Source organism: Protopterus annectens, chromosome 3.part0, assembly GCF_019279795.1.
Source record: "Protopterus annectens isolate FY-2018-M chromosome 3.part0, PAN1.0, whole genome shotgun sequence".
NCBI classification, from domain to species: Eukaryota; Metazoa; Chordata; order Ceratodontiformes; family Protopteridae; genus Protopterus; species Protopterus annectens.
In genome coordinates this window covers 510,582,961-510,605,954 of record NC_056731.1, presented here as the reverse complement: position 1 = coordinate 510,605,954, position 22,994 = coordinate 510,582,961, and the positions used below count along the sequence as shown (strand labels likewise).

Below are 22,994 nucleotides of genomic sequence, written 5' to 3'. Positions count from 1 at the left end.
GGCTGTTTTGTTTTATTTTTATTAAAAGTTTTGATTTTATTTGAGCCGTGGTGATCGTTCTTTCTTTTTGATATAATTTTAAGTACATTGTTGTTAAAATGGTCTTTACCAGCCTGTTGCACTTTTTTCTTCTTTCAATGGCCAGTAGAGGTCCAAATCATATTAATACTGTCACAGAATCCTCTCCAAAGACAGATTTAAACATATTCTGTATGACAATTAAAATTCACATTAATAATGCAGATGACAAAAACAGGCAAAAACTGAAAATAAGAGTTTTTAAAAATAAGAACTGATAAAAAAGCGTTGATTACCTCTGCTTTGCCTTTTCTTTCAGCTGTGCATGGACCTGGGATGCAGTCATCATTTGTCTGTCTGTTGGTTTTCTGCTAACTGGATCCAACCAGGTAGGAATTCCTGTTGGAGCAGGGTCACGAAGAGTTGCATATAACTCCTCAAATTTGATTATATTCTTTTCATGTAGCCTCAGCCTGGTAGCAAATCCACAAACAAGAATAAATATTATTCAATTTTAGAGGCAGACACAGAAACAAAGGAAAAAGATAAACCAAAAAGACATGCATAACTGGAGGTAAAGATCCTGTAAGCTAAGTAAGTTTAACTGCTATATGTTAAGGTTTTATTGCTTATGAATTTAAATAACCTTCTCGACCATGAGCACAAAACTCATCATTTACCACTGTCAAAGGAAAAAACCTTCAAAGACCAATACACGTAAGGTTCAGTTAAGGCACTTTAATTTACTTGCCGCAAGGAGACAAAAAAAATGCAAATACAAGGATTTGTCTAACTACTAACAGGAAGTATGTTCATTCTTATACTATTTTACAAGACATGGCCTTCTAAGCTGACTTAATCAAACACAACTTTTAGCATTGTTCTACAGCAGATGTTACTTCAGATTTTCTGCTGACATGACTAGATTTGTGAGAAACTTTTCAGAAAAACAGCCTGGCCTTGGTGACCATTAATCCATTTACAAGCATCTATTGTACAATGTTACTTTTCAAGATACTTTTCTAATACAGATAAAAGCAAATACTGATTGCAGTTCATATTTTCAAGCAGGCTTTGTACTAATTATCTGTAACTTCTACAGCTGTCTATTTTCTCATGGCACAGCGGAAATTCTTGTCTAAGTTTCATACAAGTAGTATTGTTCTATTCATTATTTTCCTAATGCAAGCAGAAAATCACCTGCTTCTCAGTAAATTTCCAAGGCACAAGCAAGATTTTAGCTAACAGTACAAGGTCAGAAAGCAACTGCAGTTTGTACAGATTTATGCAGTATGAAATAGAATAAATGTGTTAACTCTTTTCAAGCTTCTAAATGCACTAAGCATATTGCTAATACACACATTAATACATATTTTTCTAACATTTCCCCCCTATTAATACTTTTATTCTACTTTCAAAATAAGCATAAACAGTTTGTTTTCTTCTCCTAACCTCTTCCACTCAGGATTTGCAGTTAAGAGAGTCATTCAGTTTAAACATATGAAAGCTTTTTAGTCTTTTAACAGTTCTTCAAACTCAGTACTTTGATATAAGGTTTCAGAAACTAACATGTCTATAAGGTCTTTAATCGGTCTTTTCATGCAGGGGATACCACAACAATCACATACTCCCAGTAGGAGCATACCTACACAAATGGCAATCAGGATGTTCATTAGGATGGTACCGCACTCCCCAAACCATTTCTGGAAAAAGTCCGTTAGTGGGTTTGGGCCTGGTTTGGTCACGGCCGACACTTGCTGAATTACCTCAAGATGATTGTCTATCTCGTATTTATGGTCAGGAATATCCGAACAGCATTCTTCTTGGATTAAAGCTCACATACCACCTCCCGCCGCTAGGGTGAAGTCGAGAGAAATGCGGTTTGGGAGCACTACAGTTCTCATAGCATTCAGTTCATCAGTCACCAATTCGAGAGCAGAAAATGTTGCGTTGCTCATTACTTCGAGAAGTTTTGACAGTTTTCTCAGCTCCCAGATCGATTTCACTGCTCCATATGCTGGTAATATACCTGCCCACGATATAACGCTATCACTCAAGTCCATGTGTTTCAGTCCTTTGCCTAGAGAGTGATGGTCTTTCCAATGCGCATTGATTTGTCCCATTGGATTTACAGGTTTCTTGATGACTTCTCGGACATTTCAAACTTTCCCATGAGGCAAAACTGCAGTGTGTCATATGGCCGGAACCAGGTAACCCAAAAAGCAACTGCCAGACCAATTCTCAGGTAACCATTTGTATGCCTTTCTGCCACACACAAAATAACAATCCTCTACTTTAGTAGTAACCTTGCTATGAATGTACACTCGCCCTGCATGAAACATTTTTCTATCAATTATAGACAGCTGTTTATAAAGAACAGAATTATGTTTTACTTCATCAAGTGTTTTGGGCATCAATCCAAGAAATGAATCATAGTTGGTATTACAATAAAGATCTACTTTGTTACCTTTAGTGTAACATCTATAAGGAACAGTCACATTGCAATTGCTCCAACCCACCTGAACAGTATCATTTTTATAACAGACAAGTGAAATGCTATTTTATCTTGTGCTGTAATGGTTGAAGTATCATAAATCAAGTTCTCCCAGGTCTCATTGACCCCTAGGGGGACTGTAGTCATTAATACCCCCCCCCCCGTATGCTGTCGGCAAAGCTGTGCAAATCCAGCAATTCGAAACATTGAAAGTCTCAGCATACACATATTTAATTGCCTGGTAAGTGTTAAAGTTTGGATGCCAGTTTATGAGTAACGCTTCACGTTTATTCAGTTCAGTCTGCATAGCTGGGAAAAGAAAAGGCCACAACAAAAAGATTATTGTCACTAATGCAGTTAACAGGATGATTATGCAATACTTCTGAGGAAAGGGTTGTTCTGCATTCCTGTTTCTTCTGGACTCTATCATTTTTGCTCTTGGCATGTAACAAGATTTTTTCCAGTTCAAAGTTTTTAACTAATTTACAGTGCGTCAGGTGGATCCAGGAAGCACGCTCTGCAATTTTGACTGCGGTGGGTGTCGACAAAAGCACTTGATATGGACCTTCCCACTTCGGAGATGCCCAATTTTTCCTCTTAACTATCTTCAGCCAGATCCACGCTCCAGGGGGCACTGCCACTTCTGACGGTCTGGTTCGTTCTTTATCTGAAACCGAATTTAAATGCAACAAATGTTTAGAATTTAACAAATTACACATATACTCTGCTAATGTACTGTCAGCTTCCTGGTCTGTGGGCATGAGAGATTTCCACTGAGGTATATAGTAAGCCCTTCCAAAGAGCTTTTCAAAAGGAGTCAATCCTTTTGCATTCGGAACAGTTCTCATGCTCAACAGCGTCAGGGGCAGACAGTACACCCAGTTTCTCTGCGTTTCTGTTATTAATTTTCTTAGCTTACTCTTTAAAATCCCGTTATGCCTCTCTACTAGCCCTGCTGATTGCAGGTGATACACACAATGATTCTTTAGAGAAATACAAAAATGTTTACTTAACTGCTGTATGGTCTGATTCACGAAGTGTGTGCCATTGTCACTGTAGATCCTTTCCGGAATGCCGAATCTAGGGATGATTTCTTTAACAAGAACTTTGGTCACCGTCGTAGCATCTGGATTTTTAGTCGGAAAGGCTTCCACCCATCTGGAAAACATATCTACAATGACAAGACAATACTTCTTATTTTCACATTTGTTCAATTCTATAAAATCCATACAGATAGTATGAAATGGATACGGTGGTGTAGGGAAACTCCCTTGCTTGGGCTTTAATGCTCCTTGTGCATGATGTTTATTACAGATGTGGCATAACGAACAAATTTTTTTAGAGTAATTTGTAAATCCGTACGTCGTGAACACTTGGATCACCAGCTGTACCATCCCCCCTGTTGAGACATGGCACTGCCCATGGCTCAACAAAGCTGCATATCTAAACAAATTAGATGGCAATATCGGTTTCCCTTCTTTAGAGATGTACATCCCCTTTTCGAGAATTGCTCCTCGTGTTACCCATCTTTGTTTTTCAGTTTGCATAGTAAGTGTTTTCATTGTTTTAACATTTCTAAGTCTAAAATCTCAGAGGGTTGTAGTTCCTCATTCAAAAGAAATACTTCTGAAGCTGCCTGCTTTGCAGCTGTATCAGCTCTCGCATTACCTTTTGAAATCCTGTCCTGCTGCTTGGTATGAGCTGTGCATTTACAAATAGCTACTTTCTGGGGTAACTGAATAGATTCTAAAAGATCTAAAATAAACTGTGCATGATTGATTGGTTTGCCAGTAGATGTTATCATTCCTCGATTTTTCCACTGTTGTGCAAAAACATGTACAGTAGAAAAAGCATACTGGCTGTCAGTAAAAATGTTTACACATTTACCCTTTGCTAAGGTACATGCCCGTGTCAAGGCAATCAATTCTGCTGCCTGTGCAGATAAACTATGTGGTAAAGATTTTGCTTCTATAATGTTAATATCAGAAACTACTGCATATCCTACTAGGTTCTGTTTTGCAGGACCCCTTTTGCATGAGCCGTCCACATAGTATATCACCTCGGCATCATCCAAGGGAACATCCATAAGATCATTTCTAGGCAGTGTCTTTTGCTCAATCACCTGCAGTTAGCTATGTGGTGTGCCATCTGCAGGGGTTGGGAGCAAGGTAGAAGGGTTCAAAGTCGTACATCGTTCAATTGTCATGAGGTTGGCTCAACAATATAGTCATACAGGAAAGATGCCTAGCAGGGGGAAGATATGCTACCTTTTCTTGTAGTAAAATAATCGTGACTGCATGAGGCACTCTCAATGTGAGAGGGTGAAACAACACTACTGAGGCCGAAGCCTGTACTGCCATTGCAGCTGCAACTACTGCTTGTACACAGTGAGGTAAAGACTGTGCCACTGAGTCCAGTTGTGATGAATAATAAGCTTGTCCCCATGCTGCTGTGTTAACACTGATGTCATATAACCTTTCTTACAATCTACAGTTTGGAAAAAACATTTATGATAGTTTGGTAATCCCAAAACTAATGAGGACGCTATTAACTGTTTCAGTTTGCAGAAAGCAGATTCTGCTTCTGGTGTCCATTGTAACAAATCCTGTGCTGCCATAGGCTTTTTATAAATCAGGTTAGTCAACAGTGCAGATTCCAAGGCATAGTTTGGAATCCAACTCCGACAAAAATTAGTCGTACCCAGGAAGGACATCATTTCCTTCTTGGTAGTGGGTTTTGGTGCTTGCAAAATCGCTATTTTTCTGTCCTCATCTAATGTCCTACCTTCCTTGGATATTACATATCCTAGGTATTTAACTTGTTTTTTCCAAAGCTGCAGTTTATTTTTGTTTACTTTATGTCCTTCAGTGGCTAAAAATTGTAATAGTGCTATGATATCTTCTTTACAGTCTTGCTGGGTGGGGGATGCCAGCAGGATATCGTCAACATAAAGCAAAATCTGACTACCTCTTGGTGGGGTAAATCCCGCCAAGTTGCTTGCCATTTCTTGTGAGAATATTGTTGGACTTTCACAATACCCTGTGGTAGTCGCGTATATGTATGCCTTTTCCCCAAAATGTGAATGCAAACCAATGCTGGCTGTCAGGGTGTATCGGTATCAAAAAGAACGCATTGCTGATATCTACCACAGAAAAATATTTCTGTTGAGGTTTTAAATCATTCAACAGGGTGTGTGGGTCTGACACCATAGGTGCCCTTGGTATTACTGCGTCATTTACAGCTTGTAAATCTTGGACCATACGCCACTCTCCATTCGCTTTCTTAACAGGAAATAAGGGTGTGTTACATTGTGAATCAGGAGATTCCACCAGCACCCCTTCCTTAAGTAAAGCTGCTACAATAGGTTTGATTCCTACCTCTGCATCTTTTCTTAAGGGATACTGTCTCTTTTGTGGTCTAAATGCTGACTTTGGCGTAATAGTAACTAGTCCTGCTGTACGAATAAGTCCTACATCTGATTTTCCTGTCGACCAGAGATTTTCTGGTATATTCTGTAAGGCATTCTCTTCCTCCTTCAATAGGAGTGCCAATCAGCTGTCCTTGCTAGACTGCAAGTGTACAGCTGGGTGGGTCTGAGTTATCCAATTCAGCTTCTGCATTTGTATTCCTTGTTCTGAAAGTTCTAACTATGCCTGTTTTTCCCATCTCGTGACTTTCTCTCCTAAGTCTACCCATTTTACATTCTTGTCCTTAGTTATGCTAACATGTGGTAATCGATTAGATTTATAAAGTGCAAAGAACTCCTGGGGCAACGAACAGCTGGCCTCTTTTGTACGACAATTCAGTTGGAGGACTTTTCAAATAAGAAGAACCGATGTGGTTTCTTCCCCATATGGTTTCAAGCCACCTGGCCTGTCTGATCCGAGGCAAAGTGAAGATTTCTGGTCTGAAGGACCAATCTGTCAAAGGAAAAAACTTCAAAGACCAATACACGTAAGGTTCAGTTAAGGCACTCTAATTTATTTGCAGCAAGGAGACAAAAACATGCAAATACAAGGATTTGTCTAACTACTAACAGGAAGTATGTTCATTCTTATACTATTTTACAAGACATGGCCTTCTAAGCTGACTTAATCAAACACAACTTTTAGCATTGTTCTACAGCAGATGTTACTTCAGATTTTCTGCTGACATGACTAGATTTGTGAGAAACTTTTCAGAAAAACAACCTGGCCTTGTTTACAAGCATCTATTGTACAGTGTTACTTTTCAAGGTACTTTTCTAATACAGATACAAGCAAATACTGATTGCAGTTCATATTTTCAAGCAGGCTTTGTACTAATTATCTGTAACTTCTACAGCTGTGTATTTTCTCATGGCACAGTGGAACTTCTTGTCTATGTTTCATACAAGTAGTATTGTTCTATTCATTATTTTCCTAACGCAAGCAGAAAAATCACCTGCTTCTCAATAAATTTCCAAGGCACAAGCAAGATTTTAGCTAACAGTACAAGGTCAGAAAGCAACTGCAGTTTGTACAGATTTATGCAGTATGAAATAGAATAAATGTATTAACCCTTTTTAAGCTTCTAAATGCACTAAGCATATTGCTAATACACACATTAATATATATTTTTCTAACAACCACACAACTAATATATTTCTCAATGTTGCATAATATTTATACTATAAAATATTGAATTATGGTTGGAACAATATGCATATATAGATAAAGAACAATTATTAGCTGCTTTCAGAACCAATGAAAGAGCATTATTCACGTTTGCAATAAATGCACCAAGAAGTCTAACTTTTACAGAATTTCCTAAATAATAGCTATACCAAAGAAATGATGAATATGTTTTGTATCCCTTGGGTGAACAATTCATCTGCATTATCAAAAACAACTAACCTGATGGACTTAACAAAACAGAGACAACATTCCACTGGACTCTCTTTTTTGTGTAGCATATGTCTAAAGATAAGTGTACATATGCTTTTCCCAGTTGCTACTTCACTCCCAGCCTTGGCTGGTAACTATGATACATGTCTTAGGACACATCATGGCTTTAGAAGTTGCAGCTGGGAAAATGTTTTGTCTTTCATGGAAAAGTATAACACAACTAATTTTACTTATATTTCTTTAATTTGTTTATTGGATAATCCATATCCTAGGGAGGACCAGTAACCACCCTCTGTTTAACTGGCTTACTCATGTATAGCATGTAAGTAGAAATTGAAGGATTCAAACCTAGGACTACAGGATAAAGCTCATTAGCAACGCATCGCTTTACCCTCTGTGTTATTGTTATGCCAAAATTAGGTTTTGTGCTACCAATATATGAGCCATTAAATGGAAAATGCTATCTAGCATGTACTCAGGATTACATTTCTCTTTATCTCCAGTGTTCAAAGTCATTATCAGCACTTTATGCAGAGGGGCATAGTGGCCACAGATGTGTATAAAATTCTCTTTACCAATATTTCCATCATATTATTTAAGTAATAAACCATGGCAAGGGTGTGTGAAAGTGATCTTATCTCAACTTTTATTTTTCAGATACCAAATATTTTTGCTATGACATTCTAGATGCCACAGTGACCTTCACCATATCCTGTAGATTACTACAGTTATACCATGGCATTCTGTGCTTTTCTTGATTATTTGTATGGTAGCTATTGCCTAGTGGTTGCTTGTTTTATTTTCAGCAAATCTTATGCACAGGTTCATAGGCAGTTACTAGGTATGCAGTCCAGGAGACAATTGAGGGGTCTAGGCTAAGGTCAAAATTATACCAGGGCACCTTCTGGTTAAGTAACTTGCTCAGTCACACAGGAGGCAAACTGAGGTTGAGGATATCAAACCCAGGATGACAGCAAGTTGTTTATTAACATTCTATGTGATAACTGTCAGACACAATCTCCTTTATTATATTTCTTATACAGATGTATGTTCTTCCTTCAGGATATTTCTGCTCTTTTACCTAACTCACCTTCTTAAGGACAAGTGTGAGCATGGATTGGCAGTAGTAACATCTGTGAATGGAGAACCTAGTAGGGGTAACAGCTTGATTTGCACACAAAAATGTGACTTATTGAGGTGATGTTAGCTTTATCAGTAAGACAATATTAGCCATCTTGGACATCATCAAAGTACTGAGACAGGTGGACACTTTCCACTATAAGATGGCATTCTTTAGCATGTTCCAAAAGTGCTACAAGTAAAAAGAAATAAAAGAAAAATAGTTTCTTGTATGTACCTTATCCCTTACACTGCTGATATATCAAGTAAAATGGTTAAACAAAGGTGCCAGAGATAAGCAGCTCTGAATGCATGATAATATTTCACTTGTTGTACTTTAAAATTAGGGACATAAATTAATTACATACATATATATATATATGGGTCCCATTCATTTGGTCGACTCACATTTGGTCGAAAATGATTTCAGGCAGCACACTTCACTGAAAGCTCATTTGGTCAAATCACATTTGGTCAAAAATTAAATATAGCCCCTTGTGCGATCCTGGAGTGTGAATATTAATTAAGGGGGGTTGTGGGGGGCACAGCCTCCCACATAATTGTAGTATATTCAGTGTTATATGAAGGTGTAACCATTAAAAAGTTATTCATATATACATGTTGAGTAAAAACTATTTGCAAAATGTGAGGGGCTATGCCCCCCCATCCCCCTTAAAGGATTTCCTGACCACTGTGGCGATATGATTATCAAAGGAGAGACTACTGTCCACCTGTGTCTCAAGGTCTCTTATCACACTTTCAGTGTTAAGTAGACTACCGCCTATGTGGTAGTTCATAGGTACAGAGTTTTTACCAAAGGGGATGACAATGCACTTTTTGGCATTGACCTTGAGACCATGTCTTTAACACCAAGCATCTGTCTCAGTGAGGCCCTTTTGTAGGATGTACACATCGTTAGGAATTTTGATTATGGCTCCTAGTTTGCAGTCATCTGCAAATTTAGTTAACCAAAGACCTTCTGTGTTAGCCTGTACTTCAGAGAAGGACTGAACCCTGTGGTACTCCACTGGTCACTGGTCTAAAGTCTGATTTGGAGTCTGCTACTTTCACAGTGTCGGTTCTGTCAGTAAGCCAGTTGGCAACCCATCTTGTGACATAGGGATTTATACCTAGTTTAGTGAGTTTATCTATAATTCCAGAGTGGGGGATGGTGTTGAATGCCTTGGTGAGATCTAGATAGGCTGTGTGAACCACCTCACCCTCATCTATGGCTTTGCTGACTACTTCAAAGAAGTCTATCAGTATTAGGAGACATGATCTGCCTTTTATAAACCCAAACTGTGTGGGGTCCAGTGTTTGGAGAGCTCCAATGTCTTTGTTTATGAGTTCCATGATGATACGTTCCATGGCCTTGCAGACGAGGCTCATCAGGCTAATGGGGCGGTAGTTCCCGGGGTCTGTTGTGGCCCCCCCCCCCTTTGTGGAGTGGGATAACTGTTGCGGTGCACCATTCAATGGACACAAAGCCTGAGGTGAGGCTATGATTGAACATAGTACTTAGGTGGGGTGCCAGTTCATTCTGTAGTTCATATAGAAGGCAGCCTGGGATGTTGTCAGGTCCCATTGATGCTGTGTTTTTGGCTTTGGAGAGTGAGGTTTTTACCTGTGCAGCCGTGACTACAGGAACTTTGCATTCTTCTTTAAATGTAGATTTGTCTTACTTCATGCAGACTCTTATTAAGTTAAATGATGGAATGGATTTGCATACTAACAGCTAGAAACACATCCTCCAGGTTTGCAGTCAACTGTAAATTTGACAAAAGATGTATCAGGCTGTTTCAGGAGGGTAGTTATGAATACTCTTAATATGAATAGTCCCAGTATCACTCTGAGGAACTCCAATACAACATGCCCATTTATTCAGTGAAGTGTAACCATATACATTTATAGGCATTGTTTCGTTGCTTAACTGTTCTCATATCCAGTTACTAAGCAACAAAAGTGATGATATTCAAGTTAAGGCTGTCATTACGTGATAGGGATTATGGAACACATTCTATATGCCCGCATTAGCAAAACCAACATGAGCTACCATTTTCCAAAGCAAATGTTAATGCTAAAAAGCCTTCCATGTTCATGACAAAAGAAGACACATTCAAAAAATGCGTTTTGGTTAAGATGAGGTGATAGCAAATGTTCAATATGAGCTTTATTTTACTTAATACACATTCTACTGTTTAAGAAAGGATAGCTGTAATCTAATCTATAGTTACTTACTAGGATTTTATGAGTACTACTCTCCAAAAATTGACAAAATAGTCACAGATTTCTTAAAAATAAGTTGTAATATGTATGTAAAAAGTTAATCAGGCCTGCAAGAGAGGGATGATATCAGAATATGTGTTTACCAACAATGGAGATTGTATCTTACATTGCCCTGGTTTAGATTTTTTTTTTTATTTAGTGTTAAAAAGTTAGCACTTCATCTGCTTTAACAAATAGAGAAGAAAACTGATTTGCTGATGATAACATAACCCTTCCAATAATTTGGGTATAAATACAGGCAATTTTTGGAAAAAAAACATTGCTGCTATTTCATCATGTCATGAAACAGCATTTTCCTTATATTCTAAGGGCCCACTTTGTTGGCAATTTGTTTTCATTCAGTTAACACAGGAGCAAAAAAAATGTTTCTTATTACAATCACTTTTAATAATAATCTAGAAGGGTATTCAGAAACAAATGATGCACTTCACAGTCCTATTTCTAGCAGGCTTGCTCAGTTTGCTAGGGGTGTGATTGCTGTAGTGTTACAGAACTATGAATTCTAAGGTAAATAGCAATACAGTTGTCTACTAGTTAATGCCATATATAAATGCAACAGTCCAGAAGCATGGCAGTTGTTCATTAGCCATATTGCCTGCCCCAGAGTCTTCCTCTTGGATTGAAATATCACAATAGAGTAATTCACAGATATGCCCTACCATGTTACTTTGAAGCAGAGTACTGAGACTGAACCTGTTATTTCACAGTGTTCCCCAAATGTAGTCTATGACAGTACTGGAGAGAAGCACTGGGTAAGTAATGGCAGTCTGTGTGTGCATGTGTGTGCATGTGTGTGTGTGTGTGTGTGTGTGTGTGTGTGTGTTTGTGTGTACAGGGGCATAGATGGTGCTGGTTTGCTATGTGTGTGTGTGTGTGTGTGTGTGTGTGTGTGTGTGTGTGTGTGTGTGTGTGTGTGTGTGTGTGTGTGTGTGTGTGTGTGTGTCTGACTGACTGTGTGTGCAGGTTCATAACTGGTGCTGTAGTTATGTGTGCGTAATTATACAGTTGTCTGTGTTACTGTGTATGATTGTCAGACCATGCACGTGCGCGCCTGTGTGTGTGTGTGTGTGTGTGTGTGTGTGTGTGTGTGTGTGTGTGTGTGTGTGTGTGTGTGTGTGTGTGTGTGTGTGTGTGAGTGTGTGCACCTGTGTATATGAGGTTATCTAACTCTCTGTGGGTGTCTGTGGTTCTACAATCATCGACACCACATAATCAACAGTGCATAAACCGCGACACCTCACACCGAAAACACGAAACCCTCATGCACACCACAATAACAACAATCAACAAACAAAACACAGCCCCTGTTCAAAACCACACACAACACAAGCACACCAAAATCCTTACAAACCCATACTAAACCTCACATACACAACTATCTACAACCCTAACTCCAAACCCCTAACCCTAAGGTCCGGCATCGCATACACACTAGCTAACCCGCCTCTACCCTAACTCACTTAACCCGCCCTAACCAAAGACTTTCACTACTGCACACTTACCTAACTAACCCTAACTCACTTAACCCACCCCTATCCCCACAGACTGTCAATATCCACACTTACCTTACTCACACCCTAATGTCGGTCACTACCGCATACTTTACGCGCCCTTTTCTCTGTCGGTATCCTCGGTGTTTTCATCCGTCGGTCTTCTGCATTTTCGATCTTCTGGCGATCGCGATTGCGTTGTCGATGTTCTGCACTGTCGACTATGTAAGGTAGAACCGTCTGTGTAACAGTGTTGTGGTGATTTCATTCTGTCTACAAATAGCCTTTACTCTAATGATCCAAACTTTATTTCAATACTATGTCCATTGACATTTTTTAACAGGCAATGATGTTTCGTAAGCATCTGGCTGTCTTCTCTTTCTGGCTTATATGAGCATTCTTTACTGTAGAAGAGTGTCACTATGCCTGAGAAGAGCAGCTATGTAGAAGGTGGTACTTGTTTCTCTGTGTTGACAGTAAGCAAATAACTAAACAAGATCAAAAACTGAGATTTGGTCTATAACTACAGCCATATTATTTCACTCAATAGTATAGTAGTTTTCAAGTATATCCAAACAAGGACAATAAACCCCAAAAAACTAATAACACCAGATATAAGCGGTTTAACCACAGTAGCTGACAGGAAATAGGTGAATGAAAAGGGTCTACTTTGACCCATCGAAAACTCATTTGAACGAATTCAAGATAAACAAGTCCAGTTCAGTGAAAGTGCATTTGCACAAAAATGCACTTTTGCGAAAACACATCAGCTGAAGAGCATTCGCTGGTTCTGGGATCCTGTGGTGGTGCAGGTGCATTCATTGTTACATGGTGTATCGAAGGGGAACCTTTAATGTTTATATCAGTTGTTGTTACAGATTGCTGTACAGTGAGGATAAGGAAATATTCCCTTTTACCCACTGCAATGCAATCTCAGAGTTGGTATATATATATATATATATATATATATATATATATATATATATATATAAGTAGTGGGGGGGCATGGATGCAGGGGGCTTGCCCTTTGCATAATTGTGTTTGCTGTATTTGCTTTTTTTTCTTTTTATTCTTTTGCTTTTTGTGTTCAGTGATGCGTTTTTCGCAAAACTGCATTTTCGTGTAAATGCACTTTCGCTGAACTGGACCTGTTTATCTGGAATTCGTTCAAGTGAGTTTTCAGTGGATAGAAGTAGACCTGAATGAAAAACATAAAATGTAAATCATGTACAACAAACTAGACTTCATTGGAACTAACATTGAAAATAACAATAACATTAACATTAACATTGTAAATAACATTGAAGATGGGTTGTATTTTACTTCTGATGAAATCTGTTTGTTGTAGATAAAAGCGCTTAACTAAAGGATACTAAAGTGGTTTTAAAAGTTACTTTACATTAATCCACAGCTGTGAAGTTTTTATTTATGTTTTTCGTTTTTGATTCACCCACTTCCTGTCAGCCACTGGTTAAACTGATTATACCTGGTCTTATTATTTTTTAAGCATAGTCTGTCGCACTCTCAGAGAACTGAAAATGCATGTTTGTTTTTAGAATGAATAAATACATAAACTGTGTTTGAAAGTAAGGGTCAGATTTATTGTGTTATACTCCAGTAAACATCCACCAAGCAGCAAAGGGCCACTATGTCTTCCCACAGAATGGAAAGCTAAGAACAATTTTGACATTATTGTAATAAGGGGCAAAACAAGCCATATCTGGGTGCAGGGACAGGGAAAAATTAAAACTTGACTATGTTACTCAGTGTTTATAAAGAGTTAGCCCTAACCTGGCTGGCATGTGAGCCTGTATTTACTTACTGGAATAGTTCTTCTTGTAAATTTTGTTTGAGAAAGATGTATAAAACTGCTTGACTTAGTTTGTCCACTGGTTCTAACAAACTTCATGTGCACCTTCTGGAGATCTGTGCATGATATTTAAGTTGCCAAAATGGTCCTATATTATTTATTTATTTATTTGTGTGCTTTGTTTACTTGGTTAGCTCCACTAGGCCAGCTACCTCTTTACAGGGCAGAGACAGCAGAGTCAAGATGGTATTCATACCAAGTACAGGAACTTTGAAGATGACACCAAGGGAAGTTCTCATACTTTTTTTACCCATGAGGTAGCAGCAGAGAGCTGGTACCAGAGCTCAGGACAGCAACTGCATTCAATCAGGAAGTATGCGACAGAGCAGTACAGTGAGTTGCAGAAAATCTAATGTTATTTGATGGTCTGTTTTCAAAGACATTATTAAAAATGCTAAATGAGGATGATCCTGTTGAGTCAGAGGCAATGCAGTAGAATGAACCTGTAAAAAAGTAGTTTGGTGAGGTGCAGCTGGATCCAGGATCTGAAATGGCAGCCAGAAGGCTGGCGGAAAAGGAGAAAGACTGTAAGCAGTGTGGAGGGACCACTTTGGGCCAGTGGAGTAGGTGGTTCTAAGGGTGTGCTCCACAATAGGGCTGCAAGCAATAGGAAAGAACTAGTTCAAGAAGGGACATGCATTGGAAGACTTCTTAACAAAAAAAGTTTGTATGCAGCAGTGGTTGCAGTAAATCAATAACATAGAGGGATAGCTACAGGAGAAGAAATTCAGCAGGAACAGGTGGTTAGAATAGTAGCATTCTGAAGGAGACCTATAATAGCTTTACTTTTCTCACACAACATTTTGGGTGGTGTTCCTCTTCAATCGTGTTGACCACCAGTTTTCCCAGTTCCAGTGATTCAGACATCAGGAAGGGCTGTTATCCTAGCCACAACCACATGGCTATTATTAGTGTAACTCTTAATTCCCCAGAGCAGCCTGACAGTCCTGAAATCCCCATACTTCTAGATCCCCTTACTTCTAGACATGCTTCTAATCCCATATATGTTTGACACCACTTTTTTTTATATTTTATTTTATTTATTCCTTATGTTGAGTGGGAAGCTTGATTAGGCTGTGGTAGCCCCTTTTCAGTGGAGGCCCAGGGGAAAAAGCTCCAGTTACAAAAATAATTAGTTTAATATACCAAAAAAATGTAAAACTTGAAGTTACAATATAGGTATACAATAACTAAAAGGCAGCTATACTAGGCAGAAACTTAAGTAAGTAAAATATGGTCATTACATATTAATGCATGACACATTGGCATAAATGGTGATGTTTAAAATGTCAAAGTACAATTTTAATTTATAGGTAGGAGAAATAAGAGAGACAAGGTGTGGAAGATATGAGTAAAAAGCAGGAAGAAGGTGATGAGTACAAAGCAGAGCAGTTGAAAATGTAAGTAGTGTGTATATTTTATTAGTTGAAATGGAGAAAAAGTTATATTGAAGTTGAGGTAGATGTAGAAGGTAGTGAGTACAAACTAGAATTTCGCTACAGGGAAAAACTTGTCAGTAAGGACAGCAGAACAGGCAGTAAGGGGAAAATGGATAAACAAAAAGTGTGAAATTTGCATTGAGAATTTGCTTTGCTGAGGTGTATAGGGGTGATGCAGGTATGTAAGAGGTGAAACAGTCTAGCCTTCTGAGGTGCAAGAGCAGAGCCAAAAGTTTTTAAGTGTTGTTTTACCAAGTTTATGAATATGGATAGGTAGGTTTGTTGTCAGATGGTTCCAGGGATAGAATTACAGATTTAGGAGACTTCATTTGAGTACAATGACAGAGCAGCAGAGTTGTGTGATTTAGCTATGGTTAATAGGGACCTTTTTGAGGAATATAGTGATCTGCAGGGGTGTAAGGTTCTACTAAGGCTTGAAGTGCTGGACAGTTTTCAGGTTTGTAGATAATATTATAAAGAAACTTTAACTGGGTGATGGGATGATAGAGAGGAATGTCTAGCCAGCCTAACTGTTTTAAGGCCAAACAATGATAAGATTTAGCAGATTGGTTAATGGTGAAATTTGCTATCTTGTTATAGCATTGTTCATTTTTTGTTCATAGAGCTCACCGAAGGTCGTTGTAGATGTGGGTAGTGTAGTGAAGGTACCAGATATGTAGAGGCATTTTTTTTTTGCCATTGTTAGTTAAAAAGTATTTGCTGTGATATAGCAGTACAGTTGTTCTGTGGGTTTTCTTAATAACTTGTAGTTAAATATCATACTTTGGGTAATTATCTACAATGATACCAAGTAGATTTGTGTAGGACATCAGTTTGATAGGAGTGTTGTTTGATGAGGTAATGGAGAAGTTATTTTTGGAAAAGGACACAGATTTTGGTGTGAAAAGAAATAACTTGGTTTTCTTAGCATTCAACAGGAGACAATAATTGCTGAGTTAGGTTTCTATAGAAGAAAAAGCTTTTAACCCATGGTTATTCAGCTCGCAGACCTTTATAATGCGTGCCATGCCATCTGTTCTCTGCACAGTGTCATTAATGCAGCAGACTGGGTCACTTTCTTCCTCTTAGAATCATGGAGGCCCATTGCCACCACTCACAGCCAACTCCACCACTGTTTGAGTTACTAAATGACTAAAACTCATCTGGACCAAAGATACTTTCAGAACTGCCAACAAGCATTTTTTTTAATTATTTAATTGAAAAATAAAAGGCTTGCCCCACTAGCTCCTAGCATTTTCATGTCTTCAGCTTGCCCTGAATGTCCAGTAGACAGAAGAGTTCCTCATCTTCCAGCTACTTAAAATCTGTAGTAGCTGGGGAAGCAGAATTATCCTGCTGTCTGTTGTCTGAGCCCGAACTGACTACTTGAGTAATTACTGATCAGAGCACAAGCAAGTTATGTGTGTGGTATACTTATGGCATATGTGTACAGTTCAGAACTGGTGGCCAGGTGGAAAGCCATTCTGAAAATATGGTGAACTAGCCAAATTTTACAGATTCCAGAATAATGCAGAACTGTTTGCTGCTCTTCTAGTTAACATCTGTGTTCACTCATCCAAATATATACTCCACTATTTTGGTAGCATTTTACACTGGCCTTTAACACAGAACTTTACAGTGTTTATACACATCAGTTTGTTCCCTTTCAATATTTTTTCTTTTTTTGTTATCCTTTGTGTTCCTCTAGGAGTAGGTTTGCAGGCCAATAACTGCCTCTGTGACTTACAGTTTTCTTTTCAAAGAATTTCCACAAGAGGCTGCAGGTGCACCAAAGCAGACCATATTATGAGCAGGGGTCATTGCACCCTGTATAGGGAAGGGGACTTTGTCACCATAAAACCAATGATTCTGAGATTCTTTATAATGATATTTTTTGGGATACATAAAAGAAAGCTATGCACTCATCATAATGATAGACCTGTGTTGTCTGTTTCCATCCGTTCCATAATGGATGGGTCACAGATCCAGTCAAAGCCACTTCCAAGCTTTGGATTCAGTGTTCCACCTACCCATAATCCCTGTGAAAAGAATGAGCTACCTCAGATCAAGTTTGCCCATCCAATGAAAAGGCAATGTAAATTATAAAATATATTTCTAAGCTATCTTAAAAGACCAGGTGAGGTAATAGTGGTAACGTATGTGAGGAAAGAGAGGCAAAAAAAAAAAAAGATATTACCTTCAGGAGCCAGAGCCAGGTCAGTTAGAGCCATCTCAGAATGAAATTAAATTAACAGACTATAATGCCACCAAAACAAAATAAAGAGGGGGAAGGTGAGAGGAAAGTTCAGGAAAGACCAGAAACAGGCAACACATCTGTCATTATGGTGGGTACATAACTTTCAAAATCTGATGTTGTCTTTTCCACCCATTGCTCAACAAATGGGAAAGAGTCCCCAGGTAATTTTGCAATTGGGAGGCATCATGGATGGATATTCTGGAGTGTAGCCTAACCAAAATAGACCCTAAATCTTGACTGCATACCCAATTTGTAATGAGAGAAATGGGTATGAATTTTGGACCAGGTAGCTGCAGCACATATGTCATTGATTGAAACACTGGAGAAAAAAGTTGTAGATAAAGCCACAGACCATTTGGGGTGTGCTTTTGGAGTGGAAGGGAGATGAATTCCTTTTTTTTTGTAAACAAATGAAATACAATGAGTCAACCATCGAGAAAGAGTGACTTTGGACACAGCTTTGTCTAATTTAGCTTTGGAGAAGGACACAAATAGCTGATGAGATTTTCCGAAGGGCTTAGTGCCATGTAGATAAAAATATAAATGATGATGAACATCAAATAAATGCAGAATATATTTGCCCTTGCTTGAAAACCTTGGGAAGAAAACTGGAAGATTTATAGCTTGATTAATGGATGATTCTGAAGCCACCTTGGGGAGGAAAGAGGGATTTGCTCTCAGAGATACTCTGTCTATATGAAAAGATAAGTATGGAGGCTTTGAGAATAATGCATGTAGCTCTGTAATTCTCTTGGCAAAAGTAACAGCCACCAGGAATATTGTCTTCCGGGATAAAAACTCAAGACCCACTTTTGCAGCAAGTTCAAAGGGAGGGCCCATCAGGGTCTGCAAAAGAATGGTAACATCCCATGGAGGGACTGGATCTGTAAGTGGAGATTGGAGTAAGAAGGCTTTTCAAAGAAAGGCCTTGGACAATCTAAGGGAAGCTATGGGTGTATGATTGTGTCCTATGTGAAAAGAGGAAATTGCAGCTAATTGAACTTTAATAGTGGAACAGCCGGCACCACTTTGAAATAGATGAACAAGGAGCTGAAAAAGGATCAATATTTTTTCTGCGGCACAAATAGTAAACCTCTTCCAATTACTTCTATAAATCTTCTAAGTGGAAAGTTTCTGAGAGGAAAGAAAAATGTGTACAACTGGGGATGACAACCTGGACTGTTGAACCATCATTGGAATTGGAGAACATCTGGTTAGCTTGAGCGATTGAATGCTCAGGTGGGGCAGCCTCGATGGGTGAGAAAATAAATCTAGGTACAAGCTCAGAATACAAGGGAGTGAGGTAAATGAGGAAAGAGGAAGGGAAACCACACCTGTCAGGACCAGTAAGGGGATATGAGGATTGCCTGGACCTTTATTGCCAATGTTTTCTATACAGATTTTGGTATCAAAGGTATCAGAAGAAAGGCATAAGGGAGACCTGGGGGCCAAGGATGCATTAGATCATCCCGAGGTGACTCCCTCTCACATGGGATTAGAACAAAAAACTTTCTGCATTTGGTGTTCTGGAGAGAGGTAAAGAGATCACAACAAGGTTGTCCCCGATGGCTGAAAATCCACTCATTTACTGAGGAGTTGATGGGCCACTTCAGAGGGAGCAAAATGGATCTCACATTCCCCAAGATATTTGTTGCAGTTAGAAAGCTGTAAGGAGATATCACCCATTACCACAGTCTTTTGGCCTCCTGACACATTGCATAACATCTGGTTCCTCCCTGCATGTTGATATACCAGATGACTGCCATGTTGTCTGTCTGTATGGAGATCACACCTAAGGGGAAAGAATCCTGAAAGGCCTACAATGCTAGGAGGACTGTTCTCAACTTCAAGATATTGACGTGAAGGTTAGTCTCTGTCTGAGACCATGTGCTTTGGGTTGTATTTCCCAAATAATGCCCCTCATACCATCCCAGCTGGGAAGCATCCGTGGTCACTGTGGCTTGAGGAAAGAGCAGAATGAAAGGTTGTCCCTGTGTAACAAATGAAGACTGTAGCCACTACTGGAAGTCTGTCCTGCAGATGCTTATTAGACTCATTAGAAATAATAGAGTTTATTATCTGACTGTCCACTGAGCTGCATGGGTCAACTGAGGGATGCACATGTAAAATCTGGGGCTATATTACAAGATTGAATGTTTAGGTGATCAAACACCTACACATCAAACTTGTAATATCGAAAGCAAAAAGCGGTGAATGGCCAATTTAACACAGGAAAAGATTTCCCTTGGCCGTTAGCCAGATTTTGCCTTTTTGTCTACTGTAGAGCGATCTCTGAGTTGGTATATTTAGTTAGGAGGGGTATGGGAAGCACAGTCCCCCACATCGGGGGTGGGGGGTGGGACAAAGCCCCCCCCCCACTTAGTTTGAGTTTAAAGTTATTTTTTTATTTTCGTGGCCAACGGAATCTTTCCCTGCTCCATTCACCGTTTTTAGGTTCAATATTACAATTTCGATGTTTAGGTGTTTGGTCACCTAAACATTCGATCTTGTAATATAGACCCTAAAATCTGGCTAGTACTACTAACATGATTGAAGCAGTCATGAAACCTAGAAAATGAATGACTCATCTTGACGGTGACTTTTGGTAAGACAGAAGTTCTAAGGCTTGCTGGTGAAGAGATAAGATTCTTGAAAGGAGGAAGATTCACTATCTGAGATCTTGTGTCTAAAGTTACTCCAGTGAACTCTAGAGACTGAACTGGTTGTAACAAGGACATTTCTAAATTCACTGTGATTTGTACATACATAAAGTATTCATGGAGTCCCTGGCCATAATGAGTAGATTCCTGGTATTGGTATTGGCAGTGATGAGCCAGTCATCTAGGTATGGGAATACTCCGAAACCCTGCAGTCACAGATGAGCTGCTACCACTGCCGTATATGTAGTGAACACCGAGGGGGCTATGGTGAGTCCAAAGAGCAGTACCATAAATTGAAAGTGACTGACTCCTAGCCAGAAGTGAAGATATCTTCTGGATTACCTGTCCATCTTTATATGGTAGTATGCATCTTGATGATCTAGCAAGCACATCCAGTCATCTCTCCTTAGTAATGGAAGAATAGACTGAACTATGACCATCCAAGATTTTGTTTGCTTCACAAACTTGTCAGTTGACTTAGGTCCAAAACTGACCTTAGGTCCCTGTTTTTCTTTGGCACTAAAAAGAATTTTGAGAATAGTCCAGATCCTTTCTGGTCTGGTGGGACTTCTTGGATTACACAATTTCTTAATAGCTTCTCTGCATCTGAAATGGCTGCTTCCCTTTGTGAGGGAAAAACATTGGGAATTATTTTCTGAAGTAATGCGGGAGTATGGAAAGGTATCACATAGCCTCTAGTTACAATCATTTGCACCTATTTGTCTTGAGTGATGAGCATCCAGGTTGTTGGGTGCAGAGATAAGCTCCCCCCAACTGCCTACAGAGTATGACAGTCAGGCAAACACTCAGGTCAACTGGAAAGGCTTCTCTGAGAAAGGTCTTCTGAAGTAGTGATTTTGTGAACCATCTTTAACTCTTGATGGACTCCAGTTATAAGAGTTTCCTCCTCTGCCTCATGGAGCTTTTTCTCCAGAAGCATCTAGTGCAAACCCCTGGGACCTCTGAAACAACATCCTCTTACTTTCCTTCTGTTTTCTGGAGAAGGTCTGTTGAGGTGTTGGGAATTTCATTCCTACAGCAGAAAGGTATTTGCCATCCTTCTTACTTCTGAAGATAGTTTCTTTGACCTTAGGACCAAACAAGGTTGATCCATCATAAAAGCATTGATGAAGTTTGTTTTGAAATGTTCCGCAAAGTCTCAAACCACATACAGATGTGCCTCCTGATGGAAGTATCTGTACCAGTTTCTCTAGATACACACTCTGTAGAATTAGAGATAAGGGACAGAGGCATTGCAAAGGGATCACAGGGTAGCCAAATGTGAATCAAAAGCTTTACTTTGATCTACAGACAGGGTCCCTGGAAGAGATTTTAGTGATTTCCTTGATCACATCTCTCTGGAAGTAGGTAACATGAGCCAGATAATTCAAAACTCTCACTGAAAAAGTAGATGAGGCATATATGCACTTGGCAGTGACTAGAAATTTATCAAGCATCATAGGGATAAGTTCAGCTGTGTCTAGTTTCTTCTATGCCCGTAAAGAGATTAGGTCTATAATCTCATCAGCAGGAGGAACCAGCCAAGAACCAGATGGGACAGAACAGAAAACTTTGAGGAAAACATATTCCTCAGGAGAAGGGTCTCAGGAGGGCCACCCCTTCTCTGTTTAAGAAGTTCTAGAATCTCCCTGAATGAGACATCCTCAATGGGGAACCTTCTCCTTCATCAAAATCAGTGTCAGTGGTAGGAGATTCTTCTGGGTAATTTAAGTGCCTCCTCTTACACTTATGTTTCCAGTGGACCTCTGTTGTGCAAGGATCAGGACAGGACTTGGAAACAGAGATGATTCTCTGTGGATAATAGGCTCAAAGCTTTCCAGAACTGGCTGTCCTGATTCAGACACTAGGATATTCTATAGGGATGGGTTTGATCCAGTTCAGAAAGACTAGATCTCTCTCTCTCTCTTGGCTGGAGATGACTCTCTCAAAAGCCTCAAATGCCAAGTCCATGATGCATCCTGAGAGCCCTTCCTCCACAGCTGAAACCACTGAAGGCAGTTCAAACCTGGATGCTATCCAACATGGATCCAAGACTGATGTCAGAGCCATGCTCTCTAAAGCCGATGCCCCTAAGGGGAAAAGGGTACTGAAGATTTTGGATCCAGTCTCAACCTATAGGAGTTTGCACCAACAGTCTGGTTTTGAGAGTCCAATGGCTCCAAGCTTGCTGGAGCCAGCACTGTCAGAGAATTCATCAGAGTCAAGGAAGAATGTAACCTTTACTCTGATGCAGACCTGCTTTGGGTTAAAGATGGATCTAAGGGCACTGAGCCTAGACAATGGATTGCAGAAGGAGCAACCAAAGACTTAGAGGGTGAGGCATGTCTCCCAGATCCAAAGGCGGTCAGAGCAGGGAGAACACCCAACTGGGTCTGAAGGAAACACTTCATCATCATGTCCATGTCTGCTTCCATAAGGATCTCAGTGGATCTGACTGACTTTAGGGAAGAGTGGAAGAAGGAGGCCTGGATGGAT

The 22,994-nt window shown here is 39.4% G+C and overlaps 1 protein-coding gene across 1 annotated transcript in view; it reads right to left on the bottom strand.

The window, feature by feature from the left end:
* Positions 1–22,994, bottom strand: part of LOC122796453 (EF-hand calcium-binding domain-containing protein 6-like) — a 1,291,945-nt gene that overhangs the window by 948,688 nt on the left and 320,263 nt on the right. Inside the window, exon 5 of the mRNA XM_044064930.1 lies at positions 315–491. Within this exon, the coding sequence (XP_043920865.1) occupies positions 315–491 (177 nt within the window). The remainder of the gene's footprint in view (positions 1–314; positions 492–22,994) is intronic.